Below are 18,639 nucleotides of genomic sequence, written 5' to 3' on the forward strand. Positions count from 1 at the left end.
CATCACCAAACTCAAGGTCATCTAGTTTTTCTCCTGTGTTATCTGCAAGTTTTATGGTTTTGTGTTTTATATTTAGGTCTAAGATCCATTTCAAGTTAATATTTGTGAAAGGTGTAAGGTCTGTGCCTAGATTCATTTTTCTTGCATGTGGCTGTCTGGTTGTTCCAGACCATTTGTCAAAGAGACTTTCTTTTCTCCTTTGTATTGCCTTTGTTCCTTTGTCAAAGATTACATGGCTATATTTGTGTGGGTCTGTTTCTGGACTCTCTCGTCTTTCCATTGACCTATTTGTCTATTCTTTTGCCAATATCATACTCTCTTGATTACTATATCTTTAAATTAAGTCTTGAAGTTAAGTAGTGTCAGTCTTTCAGCTTTGTTCTTCTCCTTCAATATTGTGCTAGCTATTCTGGGTCTTTTGCCTCTCTGTATAAACTTTGAAATCAGTTTGTTTGTCAATATCCACAAAATAACTTGCTCGGATTTCGTTCGGTATCGTGTTGACTCTATAGATTAAGTTAGGAAGAACTGGCACCTTGACAATATTGAGTCTTCCTATTCATGAACATGGAATATCTCTCCATTTATTTAGCTCTTCCTTGATTTCTTTTATCAGAGTTTTATAGGTGTCCTTGTATAGATCTTCTACATATTTTGTTAGATTTATACCTAAGTATTTCATTGTGGGGGGTGCTAATGTAAATGGTATTATGATTTTTAATTTCAGATTCCAGTTGTTCATTGCTGGTATATAGGAAAGCAATTGACTTTTGTGCATTAGCCTTGTATCATGCAAACTTGCTATAATCACTTATTAGTTCCAGTAGTTTTTTGGTCAATTCATTCAGATTTTCTTTTTTAAAATTTATTTATTTTATTTATTTATTTTTGGCTGTGTTGGGTCTTCCTTGCTGTGCACGGGCTTTCTCTAATTGCAGCGAGCGGGGGCTACTCTTCGTTGTGGTGCACGGGCTTTTCGTTGTGGTGGTTTCTCTTGTTGCAGAGCACAGGTTCTAGGCATGCGGGCTTCAGTAGTTGCAGCATGCGGGCTCAGTAGTTGTGGCTCGCCAGCTCTAGAGCACAGGCTCAGTAGTTGTGGCGCACGGGGTTAGTTGCTTCACGGCATGTGGGATCTTCCCGGGCCAGGGCTCGAACCCGTGTCCCCTGCGTTGGCAGGCAGATTCTCAACCACTGCGCCGCCAGGGAAGCCCCATTCAGATTTTCTACATAAACAATTGTGTAATCTATGAGCAAAGACAGCTTTATTTATTTCTTCCTGATCTGTATACACTTATTTCCTTTTCTTTTATTGCATTAGCTAGGACTTCCAGTATGATGTTGAGAGAGTGGTGAGAGGGGATATTGGAAGAGATTACTGAGAGGACATGACCACTGGTTAACCTGTAAGCTGGACTTGGGCAATCAGAAGCTCCTCACCTCCTCCCCTGTCTTTGGAATGTGTGTTCTGCTTGCCTTCCCCATGCTAGAAGCTACCCAAGTATGCAGCCTGAGATAGTAATGTGATGTTGAGACCATCTGGATGGTATATATGACTGAACCCAGTTAAGTCCTCTGTATAAACTTTTAAGATAATGGTGGGTGTGTTCAGAGATCTACTTGTCTTGTGGCTGCCCAAGACAAGCCTTGTAAGTCCCCTTGCTTTTTTAAAATGCCATCCTGCCACCTACCAATCTGGAGTGATCTGCCTCTTTCTTTGGTCTCTCCCTGCCTTCCATGTAAGGGGGCCAGTTTGCAAATCATCAGGGTATATTCTTGCCTTATTCCTGATCTTAGCAGGAGAGCTTCTAGTTGTAACATCATTAACTATGATGTTAGCTGTAGGTTTTTTGTAGACGTTCTTTATCAAGTTGAGGAAGTTCCCCCTTTATTCCTAGTTTGCTGGGAATTTTTATAATTAAGGGGTGTTGAATTTTGTCAAATGCTTTTTCTGCATGTATTGATATGATCATGTGATTCTTATTCTTTAGGCTTTTTATGTAATAGATTACATTAATTGATTTTTTAATGTTGAACCAGCTTTATATATCTGGAATAAATCTCACTTGGTCATGATGTATAATTTTTTTTATCATTGTTGGATTCAATTTGCTAATATTTTGTTGAGGATGTTTGCATCTATATTCATGAAAGATATTGGCCTCTAATTTTCTTTTCTTGTAATGTCTTTGTCTGGTTTTGGTATTAGGGTAATGCTGGCTTCATAGAATGAGTTAGGAAGTATTCCCTCTCCTTCTAATTTCTGGATGAGATTGTAGAAAATTGGTATAATTTCTTCCTTAATTGTTTGGTAGAATTCCCCAGTGAACCTATCTGAGCCTGTACTTTTTCTGTTTTGGAAGGTTATTAATTTATTCAAATTCTTTAATAAGATATAGGCCTATTCAGATTGTTTATTTCTTCTGGTGTCAGTTTACACAGATTGTGTCTTTCAAAGAATTGGTCCATTTTACTATGTTATCACATATGTGGGTATAGAATTATTAGTATCCCTTTATTATCCTTTTAATATCCATGGGATCGGTAGTGATGTCCCTTCTTTCATTTCTGATACTAGAAACTTGCATCTTCTTTCTTTTTTTCTTACTTAGCCTGGTTTATCAATTTTATTGATCTTTTCAAAGAACCAGCTTTTGGTTCATGGATCTTCCCTATTGATTTCCTGTTTCCAGTTTCATTGATTTCTGCTCTAATTTTAATTTATTTTCTTCTGACTACTTTGAATTTAATTTTCTCTTCTTTTTCCAAATCGCTAAGGTGGAAGCTTAGATTTTAGATTTCTCTCTCTCTTTTTTTTTTTTTTTTTTTTGGCCACACTGCACTGTTCATGGGATCTCAGTTCCCCGACCAGGGATTGAACCTGGGCCTTTCTTTCCTAATATATGCTTTCAATGCTATTAATTTCCTTGTAGGTACTACTTCTGCTGCATCTCACAAATGTTGTTAAGTTGTATTTTCATTTTCATTTAGTTCAAAATATCTCTTAATTTCTCTTGAGGTTTCTTATTTGGCCCTGTGTTATTTAGAAGTGTTTTGTTTAATCTACAAGTATTCTGGAGTTTCCCAAGTATTTTTCTGTTATTGATTTCTAGTTTGATTCCACTGTGGTCTGACAGCGTACATTGTATGATTTCTGTTTTTTGTTTGTTTTGTTAAGGTATGTTTTATGGCTTCAAATGTTGTCTATCTTGGTGAATGTTCCATGTAAGCTCGAGAAGAATGTGTATTCCACTGTTGTTGGGTGAAGTGGTCTATAGATGTTAATTACATCCAGTTGACCAATGGTGCTGTTGAATTCTCCTATGCCCTTTCTGATTTTCTGCCTGCTAGATCCATCCATTTCTGACAGAGGGGTATTAAAGTCTCCAACTATAAGAGTGGATTTGTCTATTTCTCCTTTCAGTTCTATCAGTTTTTGCCTCATGTATTTTGATGCTCTATTGTTAGGCACATACACATTAAAGCTTATGCCTTCTTGGAGAATTGACCCCTTTATCATTATAAAATGTCTTTATCCCTGATAATTTTCCTTGCTCTGAAGTTTGCTCTGTCTGAAAGTAATATAGTCATTCCAGCTCTCTTTTGATTAGTGTTAGCATAGTGTATCTTTTTCTATTCCCTTACCTTTTTTTTTGGAAAGAGTTGTTATGTAAAGTTATTAGAACTGTATCATCTACATCTACAATCACTGGCCCTATTACTTTTTTATTTGTTTTTTTATTGTGATAAAATACACATAACATAAAATTTACCATTATAACCATTTTTAAGTGTGTAGTTCAGTGGCATTAAGAATATCCACATTGTTGTGCAGTCATCACCATAACTCTTTTCATCTTGTAAAACTGAAATGATACTCATTAAACAATAATCCTCCGTTCCCTCCTCCTGCTAGCTCCTAGCAACCACCATTACATTTTCTGTCTTTATGATTTTTGACTACTGTAAGTACTTAATATAAGTGGAATTATACAGTACTTATCTGTTTATGACTGTCTTATTTCACTTAGCATAGTCCTCAAGTTTCTTCCATGTGGTAGCATACTGTGAAATTTCCTTCTTTCTTAAGGATGAATAATATTCCATTGTATGTATATAAAACATTTGCTTATCCCTTCATCTGTTGATGGACATTTGGGTTCCTTTCACATTTTAGCTACTGTGAAAACCTGCTTTCCTCTGGGAATTTGGAATTTAGGTACATGCTAGACAGAGGATGACTATGTGACCAGCCCCCAGTAGAAACCTTGGGCATTGTTCTCTGATGAGATTCCCTGGTAGATGATATTTCAGCCATGTTGTCACAGCTGTTGCTGGAAGAGTTAAGTGTATCCTGTGTGACTCCACTGGGAGAGAACTCTTGGAAGCTTATGCCAGGTTTTCCCTGGACTTTGACCCCATATGCCTTTTCCCTTTGCTGATTTTCTCTTTTATCCTTTCACTGTTAAAGCATAGCTATGAGTATGACTATATGATAAGTTCTCTGAGACCTCCTACAAATCACTGGACCTTGGGATGGACCTCTGATACACCATGTTACACATATGTTACACATATGCTGCCCATAAATATTTCAAAACTCCAGTAATTCTGTTATTTTCAGCAGTACATCAACCATCACTTTGGAAGCTGACAATTGTTTAGAATACAAAGTAGTTATAAATATGTATAACTGAAATCTAAAAAGTAGTTAAATATGTTTTGCCCTTCCTTTCCAATTGCAGATATGTATTGGGAGTTGGGATTCTTGGTGCTATAACATCAAAACCAAAAGACAGAATCATGTTATTATTCTAGAAACTAATCCTTATTTTAAATGAAGAAACAATGAGTTTAATATACATATCTTCATTACTGATTGATCATAAGTTATTCCTTTATTCTCATTGAAAAACTTTTCAGGTATGTATTTGTATAAATCAATTCATTATTACTTTTATATCTTATTGTTTATTTTATTAATTTTTAATAACTTTGATTTTCATTTTATTTATTATTATGGTTGCATTCTATTACTGGCAAGAGATCACGGTTTTTCATTTCATGGAGTCAATGTAAGTTTCTCTTCAAAACAAATGTGTTTAAGTTTTAAAAGTGACCTCACGAAACCATAAAAAGAAAGAAGGAAAAGGGGGATCAATAGCAAAATTGCAATAAGTAAATATAGATGATGGTATACGGGATTTCATTATATTGTTCTTTACTTTTTTGTGCATTTTTGGAATTCTGAGTAACAGAAAGGTTAGTTGAGAATTTCATTTCTGGCAGTACGTCAGACTTTTGCTCACTAAACAGTTAGCTTTTCCATGAAATAACTATTTAATGTACGGCTTTCATAAGAGTTAAGGGAATATCTCCAAGCATTCACACATATGTATATACATAAACATAAATAATATCATTGGGTAAAACCAAAATAGGGAACTGGGCAAAATAGTCCTGGGCAAATAGAAAAGTTAGAGCAGCCCTGAGAAGCGCCAATAACAGCTCTGTGGTTGTGAAACTAAGCCCTGAATCAGCTGTAGAATAGGGGAGCTGACTCTGAGATTCCTGTATTAAGATGGAAACTCCTCAAAGGATATGAAAGTGGTCCCCTATCAGCAGTGTCTCCTGGCTTCTGGAAGATGCAATAGCAACTTGTCTCTGAAGAGGTATCACCTGTATCTTGGTGTCAAAAATGACCATGTACTTTTGATAAAAGAGCCAAATAGGACTTTTTAGAAAAGATAAAATATTTAGATATTGAGGATTCACATAGATTAGGATGAAACTAATATGAACTCACAAATATTATCAACACACAAAGAAGCAAACCACCATGAGTGAGAATCAGCAGAAACAACAACATTTAGATCCTCAAGAATTTCAGACATTGGAATTATCAATAAGACTATTTAAATAGCTATAACTATGTATTAAATGTTTAAAGCACTCATAGGTGCCAGGGCACCCTGATAGCAAAGATCAGCTTCCACCAGTAAGCTATGAAATCATTTGCCTTCCTGGATTTAAAAACAAAAAAAGCATTAATAGGCTATCCAAAATGATTTTTAAAAGAGTCAAATAGAAGTTTTAGGAAACAAATACACAGTTGTTGAATTAAAGACTGGGGGAGGACTTCCCTGGTGGCGCAGTGGTTGAGAATCCGCCTGCCAATGCAGGGGACACGGGTTTGAGTCCTGGTCCGGGAAGATCCCACATGCTGCAGGGCAACTAGGCCCATGCACCATAACTACTAAGCCTGCGCTCTAGAGCCACAACTACTGAGCCCGCATGCCACAACTACTGAAACCTGCATGCCTAGAGCCCGTGCTCCACAACAAGAGGGGCCACAGCAATGAGAAACCCGCACACCACAATGAAGAGTAGCCCCCGCTCACCACAACTAGAGGAAGCCTGCGCACAGCAACGAAGACCCAATGCAGCCAAAATTAAATTTTAAAAATTAAAAATAAACACAACAATGTGAATATATATATATATGTATATAAAACAATAAGCTTAAAAAAGCAGACAGGAAAAAATAAATAAAATGGGTTAAAAGCAACAACCAAAATAAAATAAAATGGATGTATAACTTTGAACTAGCAAGAAAAAAATAGTTAGTGAAAGAAGGGAAAGAACATGGAAAGATGCTCAACATCGCTAATCATTAGAGAAATGCGAATCAAAACCACAATGAGGTATCACCTCACACCAGTTAGAATGGCCATCATCCAAAAATCTACAAACAATAAATGCTGGAGAGGGTGTGGAGAGAAGGGAACCCTCCCGCACTGTTGGTGGGAATGTAAATTGATACAGCCACTATGGAGAACAGTATGGAGTTTCCTTAAAAAACTAAAAATAGAACTACCATATGACCCAGTAATTCCACTACTGGGCATATACCCTGAGAAAACCATAATTCAAAAAGATACATGTAGGGGACTTCCCTGGCGGTCCAGGGGTTAAGACTCTGCGCTCCCACTGCAGGAAGCGCAGGTTCGATCCCTGGTCGGGGAAGTAAGATCCTGCATGCCGCACAGCGCGGCCCAAAAACTAAAAAAAAAAAAAAAAAGATACATGTACCACAATGTTCATTGCAGCACTATTTACAATAGCCAGGACATGGAAGCAACTTAAATGTCCATTGACAGATGAATGGGTAAAGAAGATGTGGCACATATATACAATGGAATATTACTCAGCCATAAAAGAAACGAAATTGAGTTATTTGTAGTGAGGTGGATGGACCTACAGTCTGTCATACAGAGTGAAGTAAGTCAGAAAGAAAAACAAATACCATATGCTAACACATACATATGGGATCTAAAAAAGCAGTACTGATGAACCTAGTGGCGGCGCAGGAACAAAGACGCAGACGTAGAGAATGGACTTGAGGACATGGGGGGGGAGGGGGAACTGGGACGAAGTGAGAGAGTAGCACTGACATATATACACTACCAAATGTAAAATGGATGGCTAGTGGGAAGCTGCTGCATAGCACAAGGAGATCAGCTCGGTGCTTTCTGACAACCTAGAGGGGTGGGATAAAGGAGGCTCAAGAGGGAGGGGATATGGGGATATATGTATACATATAGTTGATTCACTTTGTTGTACAGCAGAAACTAACACAACAATGTAAAGCAATTATACTCCAATAAAGATACAAAAAAAAAAGGTAAAGAAGATATAAAGAAGTAATGGAAGTAATTAATGTGAAAAAGATGACTGAAATATCTACATATAAAAATAAATGCATTTAATGTAAATGAATTAGCAGCACTTCTGGAATGGAAGAGTAAGAATCTCTGAAAACCCACTCCTTCATAAAAGCATGAGAACACTGGCAAAAATTGTCAAAATCAACTTCTTTCGGTATTCTGTAAATTAATCAAAGAAAGGTTTGTGATAATCAGAGAAGTGTCTATTCAATAAAAACAGCTGAATCTCAGTAAGAACAGTGAGCTTTGTGGTGTTTTAACTTGCTCTAGCCCCATTCCCCTCTCCCTGCTCCAAGGTAGCCTTGAAAAACAACAGCTTCACAACCATGGTTGTTGCGAAAATTAGCAATTTAGTAACCACTGGAAGGGGAAGAATAGGTTTGGAGCTCTTCAAAAAGTCCCATTCACAGAGAATTGTCATTATGTGACTTGTCTGACATCTCCTTTGGAAAGCTCCATTCTCAGGTCTTGGTTTTATTTGACCTGACTCAGAGCTCACACTATAAAAACAGGGCATTTGCCAAAATAATCAGTGGCAGTTCTCTAACACTGCATCACCTGAGACGATGATGCAAAGGCCAGCAGCCTTCTCCCTGGGATGGGTGTCACTCAGCAGGTGTTGGAGACATTTTCTGGAGCATGGCTCAGCTGTGTGGTCACCAGCTTTCCCCTGCGGAAAGCCAAGGGACTCCGTCAGGATCACATGCAGCATCTAACAAGGCTCATACTTTTCAGTATGAAAAGTCCCCTTCACCCCCATCCCTGCCCATCAAAGCAAGGCTTGCTCCTCTGCTTCTCTTCGTCCTGCATTCTTCCCCCATTCTATCTAGGTGAGGGTGGGGTGGGTTCTCTCTCACTGGTTCATTCCCCTCGCAGAGCAGTTAGAGGTCTAATTAGTATCATCAGCTGGGCTCACCTTCCTTACCATAGTTGGACAGATGAGTTAAGGAAATATGAACGTTTTGAGCTCAGAGTTTTTCAACCTTGACACCATTGACATTTTGAACTAGATAATTCTTTGTTGAGAAGGGCTATCCTGTGCATTGTAGGATGTTTAGAAGCACCCTGGCCAGTAGCACCTCACAAGTCATGACAATCAAAAATGCCTTCATAAGTCAGGCAGCGAAAGACAAATATCATGATATCACTCATCTGTGGACTCTAAAAAAAATGGTATAAACGAACTTCTTTACAAAACAGAAACAGACTCACAGATTTTGAAAACAAACTTAGGGTTACCAAAGGGGAAACGTGCGGGGGAGGGATAAATTAGGAGCTCGGGATTAACATACACACACTACTATATATAAAACAGATAACCAACAAGGACCTACTGTATAGCACAGGGAACTCTACTCAATATTCTGTAATAACCCATATGGGAAAAGAATCTGAAAAAGATGAATATATATATATATATATATATATATATATATATATATATGTAGCTGAATCACTTTGCTGTACACCTGAAACTAACACAACATTGTAAATCAACTATACTCCAATAAAATTTTTTTTTTTAAGTGAATGATGGTTTTTATTTTTTAATTTTTTTTTTTTTTGCTGCATTGGGTCTTCGCTGCTGTGCGCGGGCTTTCTCTAGTTGTGGCGAGCGGGGGCTACTCTTTGCTGCAGTGCATGGGCTTCTCATTGCAGTGGTTTCTCTTCCTGCAGAGCGTGGGCACTAGAGGGTGCGGGCTTCAGCAGTTGCGGCGTGTGAGCTCTGGAGTGCCGGCTCAGTAGTTGTGGCTCACGGGCTTAGTTGCTCCACAGCATGTGGGATCTTCCCTGACCAGGGATCGAACCTGTGTCCCCTGCATTGGCAGGCGGATTCCTAACCACTGCGCCACCAGGGAAATCCCAATAAAATTCTTTAAAAAAAAAAAAATGTCTTCAGATATTGCCAAATATCCCTGGGAGCAAAATAGTCCCCCTTTGAGAATTGCTGTTTTAGTTAAACCGGTATAGTTATCTTTGATTCTTGTCTCGTTTTGAGCCAAAACTTACATATCATTATAATTAATATATCAATAAAACTTTTACTTCTGTTTCCAAGAGAAGAAATATATAGTCTAGGTGTTATCACCGCCCCCCCGCCCCCCGACACACACACACTTATCACTAGCAATGGGGCTGTTGTTGCCATCTGACTGGTGAGCAGCCCGGTTCCAAAATTCCATCCTGAGAGCTGCTTTCTGGGGCCACTCTTCGTATCAACATGCCTTAGTGTGAGTTCCTCATCTCATGTGAGTACTTTACTGGCAAGTGTGAGTCCAAGGATCAGGAGTGAAGGACAGGAGTTGTAAAACAGAGGAGAAAGGAGAGCCACTGCAAGGGTGCATTGCAATGCAATGGGGGAGGGGAGGAAGGAGAGCCAGTGCAAGGGTGCAATTCTTTGTTGAGGGTGCTCTACAAAGAATTATCTAGTCAAATTGGCCACTTCCAAAGGCATTTGGTTGTTTGATCCTGCAAGACAGTTTGAAAGCTGTATGAAATATCTGAGGAGAGTCTGAGGGGAAAAAGAGAGAAAGCATGTATTCATCAGTTACTGACTCCATTGGTCAAAGATTTGTCCCATGAGGCATTGACTGCTCCCCACTTCTGCACTTCTGGCTTGCACCTGTCCCAGTGCTGAACGGTTCCAGCAGTCCCTTAATCCCAAGGTATCAAGACACAAGCCCTGATGCAGAAAGCGAGAAGCCTGAGTTATGGACTTGAGGTGAAGCTCACTTAGGTTATAGCTGCTGCAGCTGGAATAAGATCAGTGGTGGTGAAATAAGCAGATAATGAAGCCAAGAGGATCTGCCATGGGGCATAAGAAGTGTTTGATACATTTGCACACCGAATTTGTGCGTTGCAATTCATTCCTGGTACATTCAACCAAAGTACCCTGCACATACATACGCTAACCTCAGCTTTCTCTTTATAAAATGAGGATAATCACCTCAAGCTTGCTGGATTGTTCTGAGAATTAGAGATCTGCATGTATAAAGCCTGATCACAATGTCAGTTCAATAAATACGCTCCGTATGTGTTTAACTATTTTATTAGCCAGATGTAATAAGCCATTCCGATTGACCATAAGGACCCAGTGTGGTGAGGCCAAAGTCAAAAGTTCCACCTTGTGTAGGCAGTGAATTTGGCTTATGCTGCTCAGACAGCCGGAACTTGATCGCTCTACAATTAACCTTCAGTGAGCAACTATCGTGTCCCTGGTTCTGGGCTGCCTTGAGGACCTGGAGACCAGAGTCATTCCTGATCCTTCCCCCCAAAGCACTCCCACGCCGGCAAAGATGGGCAAACAATAACAACTGCCACGGTTTAAGCAAGCACAGGGGACTATGGGCGCAAAAGAAGTCCTGGGAGGCGAAGGCAGGCTTTCCCTAGGAGGAGGAAAGGGTACCGACATCTGGAGGGATGTGTAGGTGATAACCAAGCAAAGACTGGCGGCGGGGCAAAATGTTTCTCACCGGCTCACTCAGTGCAACTTCACCGTCGTTTACTGGGCCCCTGCTGTAGTCAAGGTGGTGGTCAGATGCCGAGGCGGGGACAGAGCGGAGAGTGAGGCCAATCCCCAGCCACCCCTCACTGCCCCAAGGGCATAAGGTAGACCTTCGCAGGAGTGAAGGAACAAATTACCACACTTACGGGGGTGTCCCTAGGAACAGACATCATCCTTCCCCAGATCACTGATTCAACACTCAAAAACTAATTGACTCGTTCTCCCTCACTGGTTAATTAAATTTTTATGGCCAAAAAAGAATGGGGGGATTGATGACATTTTTTCCTTTTCACAATCGTCTTCCGTCACGCTACTTTATATTTCAACAAGAAAAGAGGTATAACCAAACATAAAATAAACCCCACTCTCCAGAGAATTCTCTGCGCCCCCCCACCCCCGGAGCGAGGCGAGCCGAGGCGGACCCTCTCCACATCCCCACTGGTCCGCCCGGCGCCACCCGCCTCTTTAAGAGCCGAAGCCTCGCCCTTCGAGGGGCCGCGGAGGGAGCGAGCTTTGGATGCAGTCGCCCGCTGAGGTCTCGGGAAGAGGCGTCTCCGGGAGCTGCTGTCTTTTTAAGGAGGCGGGGCTCTGCCCGGAGGAGGTGGAGAAGGTCTGGCCCCCGGATCTCCGGTTTCCGGCAACTCGGCGGGACCAGAACCTGCGCGGAGAATCTGAGGCCCGAGGCTTCCCGGCACCAGCTGGACGCCGAGCCCCCCGAGGTGAGGCCGCGGGGTCTGTGGGGCCGGCCTGGGACTGAGGGAGCTCGGGATCTCCTGCCCACCCGGGCCGCTGCGGCCCAGCTTCTCCTCCTAAAACACTGTACGTGCTTCTTGGGCAGCTCTTTCCCAGACCGTCCTGGACTCACGGTGCCCCAGGGTGTAGGGTCCCCATCACTCCAGCGCCTACTAATTGCTTCGCTGTGCACTAAGCGCCTTACACTTACTTGCCTCAGTTAATGGTACCCAACATCGTGTGAGTAGGTACAATTATGAACCCATTTTACAGATGAGGAAATTGAGGCCCCCAGGAGCCCACAGTCTTACGGCCAGAAGCAGCAGAATCGGGAATCAAACCCAGGTCTGTTCTACTCCAGAGCCTGTGCCCTTAACCACTGGCTAGGCTGACTGCCTTTGCTCTCCACTGCCCTCATAGCCACCTCTCAAATCCCAGCCTCCCCTTCCTCATCCTTTCATCTCCAGGCTGCACCTGGCCCTTAAACACCCACACAGTGAGATTGCATGGAACCAATGGAGCCCCCCACCATTAGTTTTTTTATAACAGTTTTAATAGTATCTGATGCTAAATGGTTATCTTTATATAAACCTATCGGATCCCACTAAAAAAGGACGCAAGGGAAAGCAGTACCATTTCTAACGCTGAAATAAGATTCGTTTGTAGATTTTTTTTTATGTTATCGTATGAAATTTATTTATTTTTCCTTTTTAGACCTCTAAATTATCTTCCTAATAATTGGGAGAAGACCCTTGGCTGAATGGCAGCTGTAGATGACTTGCGGTTTGAAGGTACATCCATTGGGTGCCCCCCTTTTATGATCAGTATTTCTGTAGTCACAGCAGAACTTCCGTTGCTATGCTGGTGCATATATTAAAGAAGATTATTTCAGACATCTTGGTAAAAGAATGTTTGCCACACTCAGGTTATTCTATTTGTTCACATCAGCTGTTCTTTTTTGCCAAACAACCCTTCAGATTGGTAATATCATAAATTTAGTGCAGTGATTACAGAAAATGTTTATAGAGTTCTTGCTTTAGTTCAACACGCATTTATTGAGCATGTATTTTGTGCTTAGAATTGTACTAGATACAGGAGATCAAAAGATAAAGGAGAAGTTTTTTACACTGCTAGAGTAGATAAAAGTGTAAAAAGATAATTATAATGAAATGTGATCAGGTCATTCCTTCACTGAGTCAATAAATCTCTCATGAGTGTGACCATGAACCAGGCAATTGTTCTAGTTACCAGGGTAGAAGATTGAACAGTTTCTTCCCTTATGAAGCTCTCAGTCTAGTGAGGGAGACATTTATTTGTTAAATGATCATTTAAATATATATCTATAAACTATGAAAGTGCTGGAGGAAAAGTTCATAACTCATAACCCAGAGCCTGACCTAACCTGGGGATTGACAAATGCTCATTTGCCTTGTAAACACTTGTATAGTATTTCCTAAATGGCAAGCAGTGTTCTAAGTGCTTTGCAAATATTTACTCATTTACTCCTTATGTCAACTTTATGAAATAGTTATTTTATTCTCCCTATTTTACCAATGAGGAAACTGAAGCACAGAAAAATTAAGTCATTTGCTTAAAGGTTATAGTAAGTAGTAAAGCAGGGTTTGACCCCAGGCATCACAACCTACGCTATCTTACTACTATCTAAGGAAGAGATACAATGTTTAAAGAGAAATCCACTTCATCAGCCAATACTGTCAGCTCCATCTGCAAAATACAACCAGCATCTGACCACTTCTCGCCACCTCTACCACTCTCCCACCGTGCTCAAGGTCACCATCACCTCATGTCTGGATTATAGACCTTACCTTCCTTCAGGTCTTCCTGCATCCTCTCTTACCCCCTACAGTCTGTATTTTGCAGCCAGAGTAGTCCTTTAAAACCAAGTCAGATCATGTCATTCCTTCTAAATCTTCCAGTGGCTCCCATCTCACTAGGAGTGGAAGGCAGAGCCTTTTCTGTGCTTAGGAGGCCCTACATGATCCAGGCCTCCGCTGCCTCTGATTTCATCTCCTGCTACTCTAGCCCTTTCTCTCTGCCTACCCACATGGGCCTCATCACTGTCCCTCCTAGACGCCAGGTACACTAACAGCTTAGGGCTTTTGAGCCATCCTTCTGTTTGGGACATTCTTAGTCCAGATAGCCATGTGGCTTGTTCCCTTGCTCTGCTCAAATCTCACTTCATTCCAGAGGCCTTCCTTGGTCATCCTATCTGGGAGTACAGTGTAAGATAGTTCACGTGTAAAGAACAGCACGTGCAGAGTACTTGATAAGGGAGGAAGTCTGTTTCATTTTCTTTCCCAAGGAATTAAAAGAAGGCCAATGTACCAGAGCACAGATGGTGGGGGAGGCCTGTCACAAGGTGAGGTTTGAGAGGAAGCAGGAGCCAAGTCACACAGGACTTTATACACCATGTTAAAGACTTTGCTCTTTAGAAAAGAACACAGGATGCTGCGGGGGTCATGGAAAGCTTCTCAGAGGAAAAATGGTAGTGTTAAATGAAAAAGTGAAGCTCAGGGCCCTGCAGGTGGGAGACATTGTGTCAGGAAAGGAACAGAGGCAAAACAGCATAGGATGTAGGAGCAGATAATGTTGGTGGCAGAAATAAGAAACATACCAATCTTGCCCTCAAGGCACTGAGATGGACAAGAATAACTAATACAGAGCAGAATATGTGAATAGTCATCATGTGCGTGGTACACACATCCTACATTCAAATCAAACTTTCCATCTGCTGTTCTTCACACACGGAACACATTTTCTGTCTTCTGGGTCTTGCTCATCCCATACCCTTTGCCTGAGATGCCATCCCCCCTGCTTCTGGCCATCCTTCTCATACGGCAGCTTCTCCAAGTAGCCTTTCCTAATCCCATCAGCTAGATGAGTTATCATCTCTTGAACCTCTTTGGACTTGGTACCTCTAAAGTGACGCTCTCTGTTCCTCCTTCTGGCATGTCCTTTCCCCTGGTAAACTACTGTTTTTAAAATATGAAACTTAAATATATCTTCCTTGGACTGATTCCCTCAGGCAAACTTATAACCATCTTTTTAAATGTCAGTGCCCTGTCCAGTCAGTAAATGATAGCTATAACAGTATTTATTATTATCTCATATCATCCTCAAAATCTCTCTGCGAGATAAGTATTATCTACTTTTTATAGTTGAAGAAACAGAGACTCAGAGATATGGAGTGATTTGCCCAAGGTCATGGAGTGCTAGAGTCTTATCTTAAACGAGGACCCTCTCATTCCAGAGCCTCATGCTGCCAAAACATGGGAGACTGAAGCTTGAGTAATTGTTACAGATCAGCCACCTTATTAATTTCAGTCACTTTAATTCTCTCCATAAAACTATTTGCGTAGCTGAAAGGCAGTAAGATTGGGCTCAGTTATCCAAGAGCCCCATCCTACTGCCATGATTGTAGTGTTACAGTGGTGCCCTGCTGGCATCCTTCCTGAGTCCTGCCAAATTCCACAGCTGCCCTAAATTTTATCTAAGAGCGGCTAAATAAAGTTTGTTAGGATGCCCAGGGACAGGAAGTCACAATCATTGCTGGTGGACATGAATAGGTGAGGTTCTTTTGGAGAACAGTTTAGCAGTATGGCTCAAGAGCCTTAAAAATGGTCTGCACCCTTTGACCTGGTGATCACACTGATAGTGTTCATACTAAGGCAATAACCCCAAAAGCTTCCTCCTCACAGATGCTCCTTACAGTGTTATTTGTACTAATGAAAAACGAGAAGCACCCAAACATCCAATAACAGTGGAATAATTGTGTTAACTTGTGGTGTCTCTCTCCTACTGTTCCCACCTCCAGCTGATGAACTGTTATGTAGCCACGTAACTGATCATTTTAAAGACTGATATAATATGAAAAAAAAATTTTTTATATAATCCCTGGCAGATGGAGCAGGGTACAACATTGTTTACATAGTACTGTCACATCCTAAATCAGTACTTGGTACACTGTAGGCACGCAGTAAATATTTGTTGAGTGAATGATCATCACTGGCATGCATCTACTCTATAGAGAAAAGGAAATATACCAAAAGTTAATAGTGTTTGCTTTTTATGTGGATGGGACTAAGAGTGATTTTTATTCTGTTGTTTCTACTTTCATTTTTGTCCTTGTGTTTTCTGTAGTGATTACATAGGACTTACTGGAAAAAATAACTTCCATTAAGTTTTTTTGAACTTGAATCAAAGAAGAGAGGGTTAGATTGGTTACTTGCTATGGGCCAGGCACTCTGCTAAGGGCTTTACTTAAGTAATATTCCTAACTTTCCCAAAATTCCTGAAAATAAATATTATTCTCCCCATCGTATAGATGAGAACACTGAAGCTTATAGAGGTTAAGTTACTTACTCAGGCTTGAATACTTAGTAAGTAACTGAGCCAGGACTAAAATTCAGGTCTGACTTCAAATTCTGTTGTTTTCATAATTATTTTTCTTTGTCAGCTTGATTTCTAGATGAGATTTTTTTCAGAGCCTTTTGCCACTTGTCTCAGATAGGGTCTATAGCAAAGCTGAGGTTGTAACAGCTTGTCTTTAAATTTAAAAGTATGGCATTTCCAGTGTGGGTAAGGTCATTGATACCCTTGTACTATAACTGATTTCAGAATTTGGTGATACAGCCACTTCTCTAGCAGCAAACCCAGATGCCACCACAATAAGCATCGAGGATCCTGGTGAAACCCCAAAACACCAGCCAGGACCCCCAGGAGGCTCAAGGAGAGAAGAGGATGATGAGTTACTAGGAAATGATGACTCTGACAAAACTGAGGTTTGAACTTGTCTTTTAAATTGTTTTTTTCTTTTAACTTTTTTTTTTTAACATCTTTATTGGAGTATAATTGCTTTACAATGGTGTGTTAGTTTCTGCTTTATAACAAAGTGAATCAGCTATACATATACATATATCCCCATATCTCCTCCCTCTTGCATCTCCCTCCCACCCACCCTATCCCATCCCTCTAGGTGGTCACAGAGCACTGAGCTGATCTCCTTGTGCTATGCGGCTGCTTCCTACTAGCTATCTGTTTTACATTTGGTAGTGTATATAAGTCTATGCCACTATCTCACTTCGTCCCAGCTTACTCTTTTAACTTCTAAAAACCTCGTTCATGCATTTATTCACTGTCTCCTGTGTGCCAGGTAGAATGCCAAGCAGTGGCAACACGAAGGTAAATCATGTAAATCAAGGTAAATCTGCCTTGGGGGAGAAACAGACAAGCAAACAGACCATTGTTACCCATGGGAAGCACGCTGGGGTTGTGGGAGCAGAGAGAAGGGGGTTACGGAAGGCTTCCTGGAGGCAGTGACACTTAAACTGAATCTTGTTGAAAGAATAGGTGAACCTGGGAAGAAGGTGTGGAAGGGTGATCTGGGCAAAGGGAACAGTTTCGGTGAAGTCACAGAGGCATGAAAGAACATGGTACAGAAAGCACATCTTCCATCTTCATGGACGTTGGGAGCAAAATATAGGTGAAGACAGGAGATGAGGCTCACAAATAGGCAAGGACTCAACCCTCTGAGTATGAATTGTATTCTGAAAACTGTTGGGAGCCATTGAAAGATTTTAAACAATATGACCAGATACGTTTAAAGATATTTAAGATACAGTGGCCCTGTGGAGTATGAATTGGTGGGAGACGGACTAGAGGCCAGAAAACCAGGTAGGAGACTGGTGAAGTGGCCTGAACTAGAACTGGATACAGATGTTTAGCAGATGGGCTCAGTAGGACTTGGTGGAAAAGGGGTGAGGAAGAGAGGGAGGATTCTATGGAGAGTTCTAGGTTTCTGCATCTGGTTGAATTTTGAATATCAGAGCTGTTTTTGATCACAAAAATTTACTGCCATGTACACTGTTGGTGCATTCCAGAAAAACAGTATTTCTAGTAATATTTTATAAATGGAACATGATCGTGATTCACCAGAGGAGTACTCAATTTATAGCAGTGTGTTCACAGGCTCATGAAACAGTGGAGTGGCAAGTGCTAATAGGTAGTCTACCTGAAAAAATAGGTAGTCTACCTGAAAAATAGGTAGTCTACCTGAAAAAAATAGGTAGTCTACCTGAAAAAGAATTCAGAATAATGATAGTAAGGATGATCCAAAATCTTGGAAATAGAATAGACAAAATGCAAGAAACATTTAACAAGGACGTAGAAGAACTAAAGAGGAACCAAGCAACGATGAAAAACACAATAAATGAAATTAAAAATACTCTAGATGGGATCAATAGCAGAATAACTGAGGCAGAAGAAAGGATAAGTGACCTGGAAGATAAAATGGTGGAAATAACTACTGCAGAGCAGGATAAAGAAAAAAGAATGAAAAGAACTGAGGACAGTCTCAGAGACCTCTGGGACAACATTAAACGCACCAACATTCGAATTATAGGGGTCCCAGAAGAAGAAGAGAAAAAGAAAGGGACTGAGAAAATATTTGAAGAGATTATAGTTGAAAACTTCCCTAATATGGGAAAGGAAATAGTTAATCAAGTCCAGGAAGCACAGAGAGTCCCATACAGGATAAACCCAAGGAGAAACACGCCAAGACACATATTAATCAAACTGTCAAAAATTAAATATAAAGAAAACATATTAAAAGCAGCAAGGGAAAAACAACAAATAACACACAAGGGAATCCGCATAAGG

General features: G+C 40.7%; 1 protein-coding gene and 1 long non-coding RNA gene across 8 annotated transcripts in view; one reads left to right on the plus strand and one right to left on the minus strand.

Annotated features, from left to right (window-relative positions):
* Window positions 1–9,258: 9,258 nt before the first annotated feature.
* On the minus strand, window positions 9,259–11,634 carry LOC309613528. Its single transcript, XR_014235775.1, has 2 exons — window positions 11,198–11,634; window positions 9,259–9,598 (listed from the first exon to the last, which is right to left on the minus strand). It is a non-coding gene; the product is annotated as an uncharacterized lncRNA (long non-coding RNA).
* A 198-nt stretch (window positions 11,635–11,832) lies between these two features.
* YIPF1 (Yip1 domain family member 1) overlaps window positions 11,833–18,639 on the plus strand; it is a 36,117-nt gene continuing 29,310 nt past the window's right edge. For 4 of the 7 annotated variants that reach the window (XR_014235373.1, XM_082358961.1, XM_082358964.1 and 1 more), the window contains exons 1-4: window positions 11,835–11,948; window positions 12,235–12,306; window positions 12,676–12,752; window positions 16,600–16,763. Coding sequence is in view for 6 of the 7 variants with exons in the window: in XM_082358961.1 (XP_082215087.1) it covers window positions 12,722–12,752; window positions 16,600–16,763 (195 nt within the window). In the remaining variant the exon portion in view is untranslated. The other 3 variants (XM_082358966.1, XM_082358962.1, XM_082358963.1) reach the window with 3 other exon arrangements.

The sequence above is a fragment of the Balaenoptera borealis genome (assembly GCF_965194805.1).
Source record: "Balaenoptera borealis genome assembly, chromosome: 1".
Taxonomy (NCBI): domain Eukaryota; kingdom Metazoa; phylum Chordata; class Mammalia; order Artiodactyla; family Balaenopteridae; genus Balaenoptera; species Balaenoptera borealis.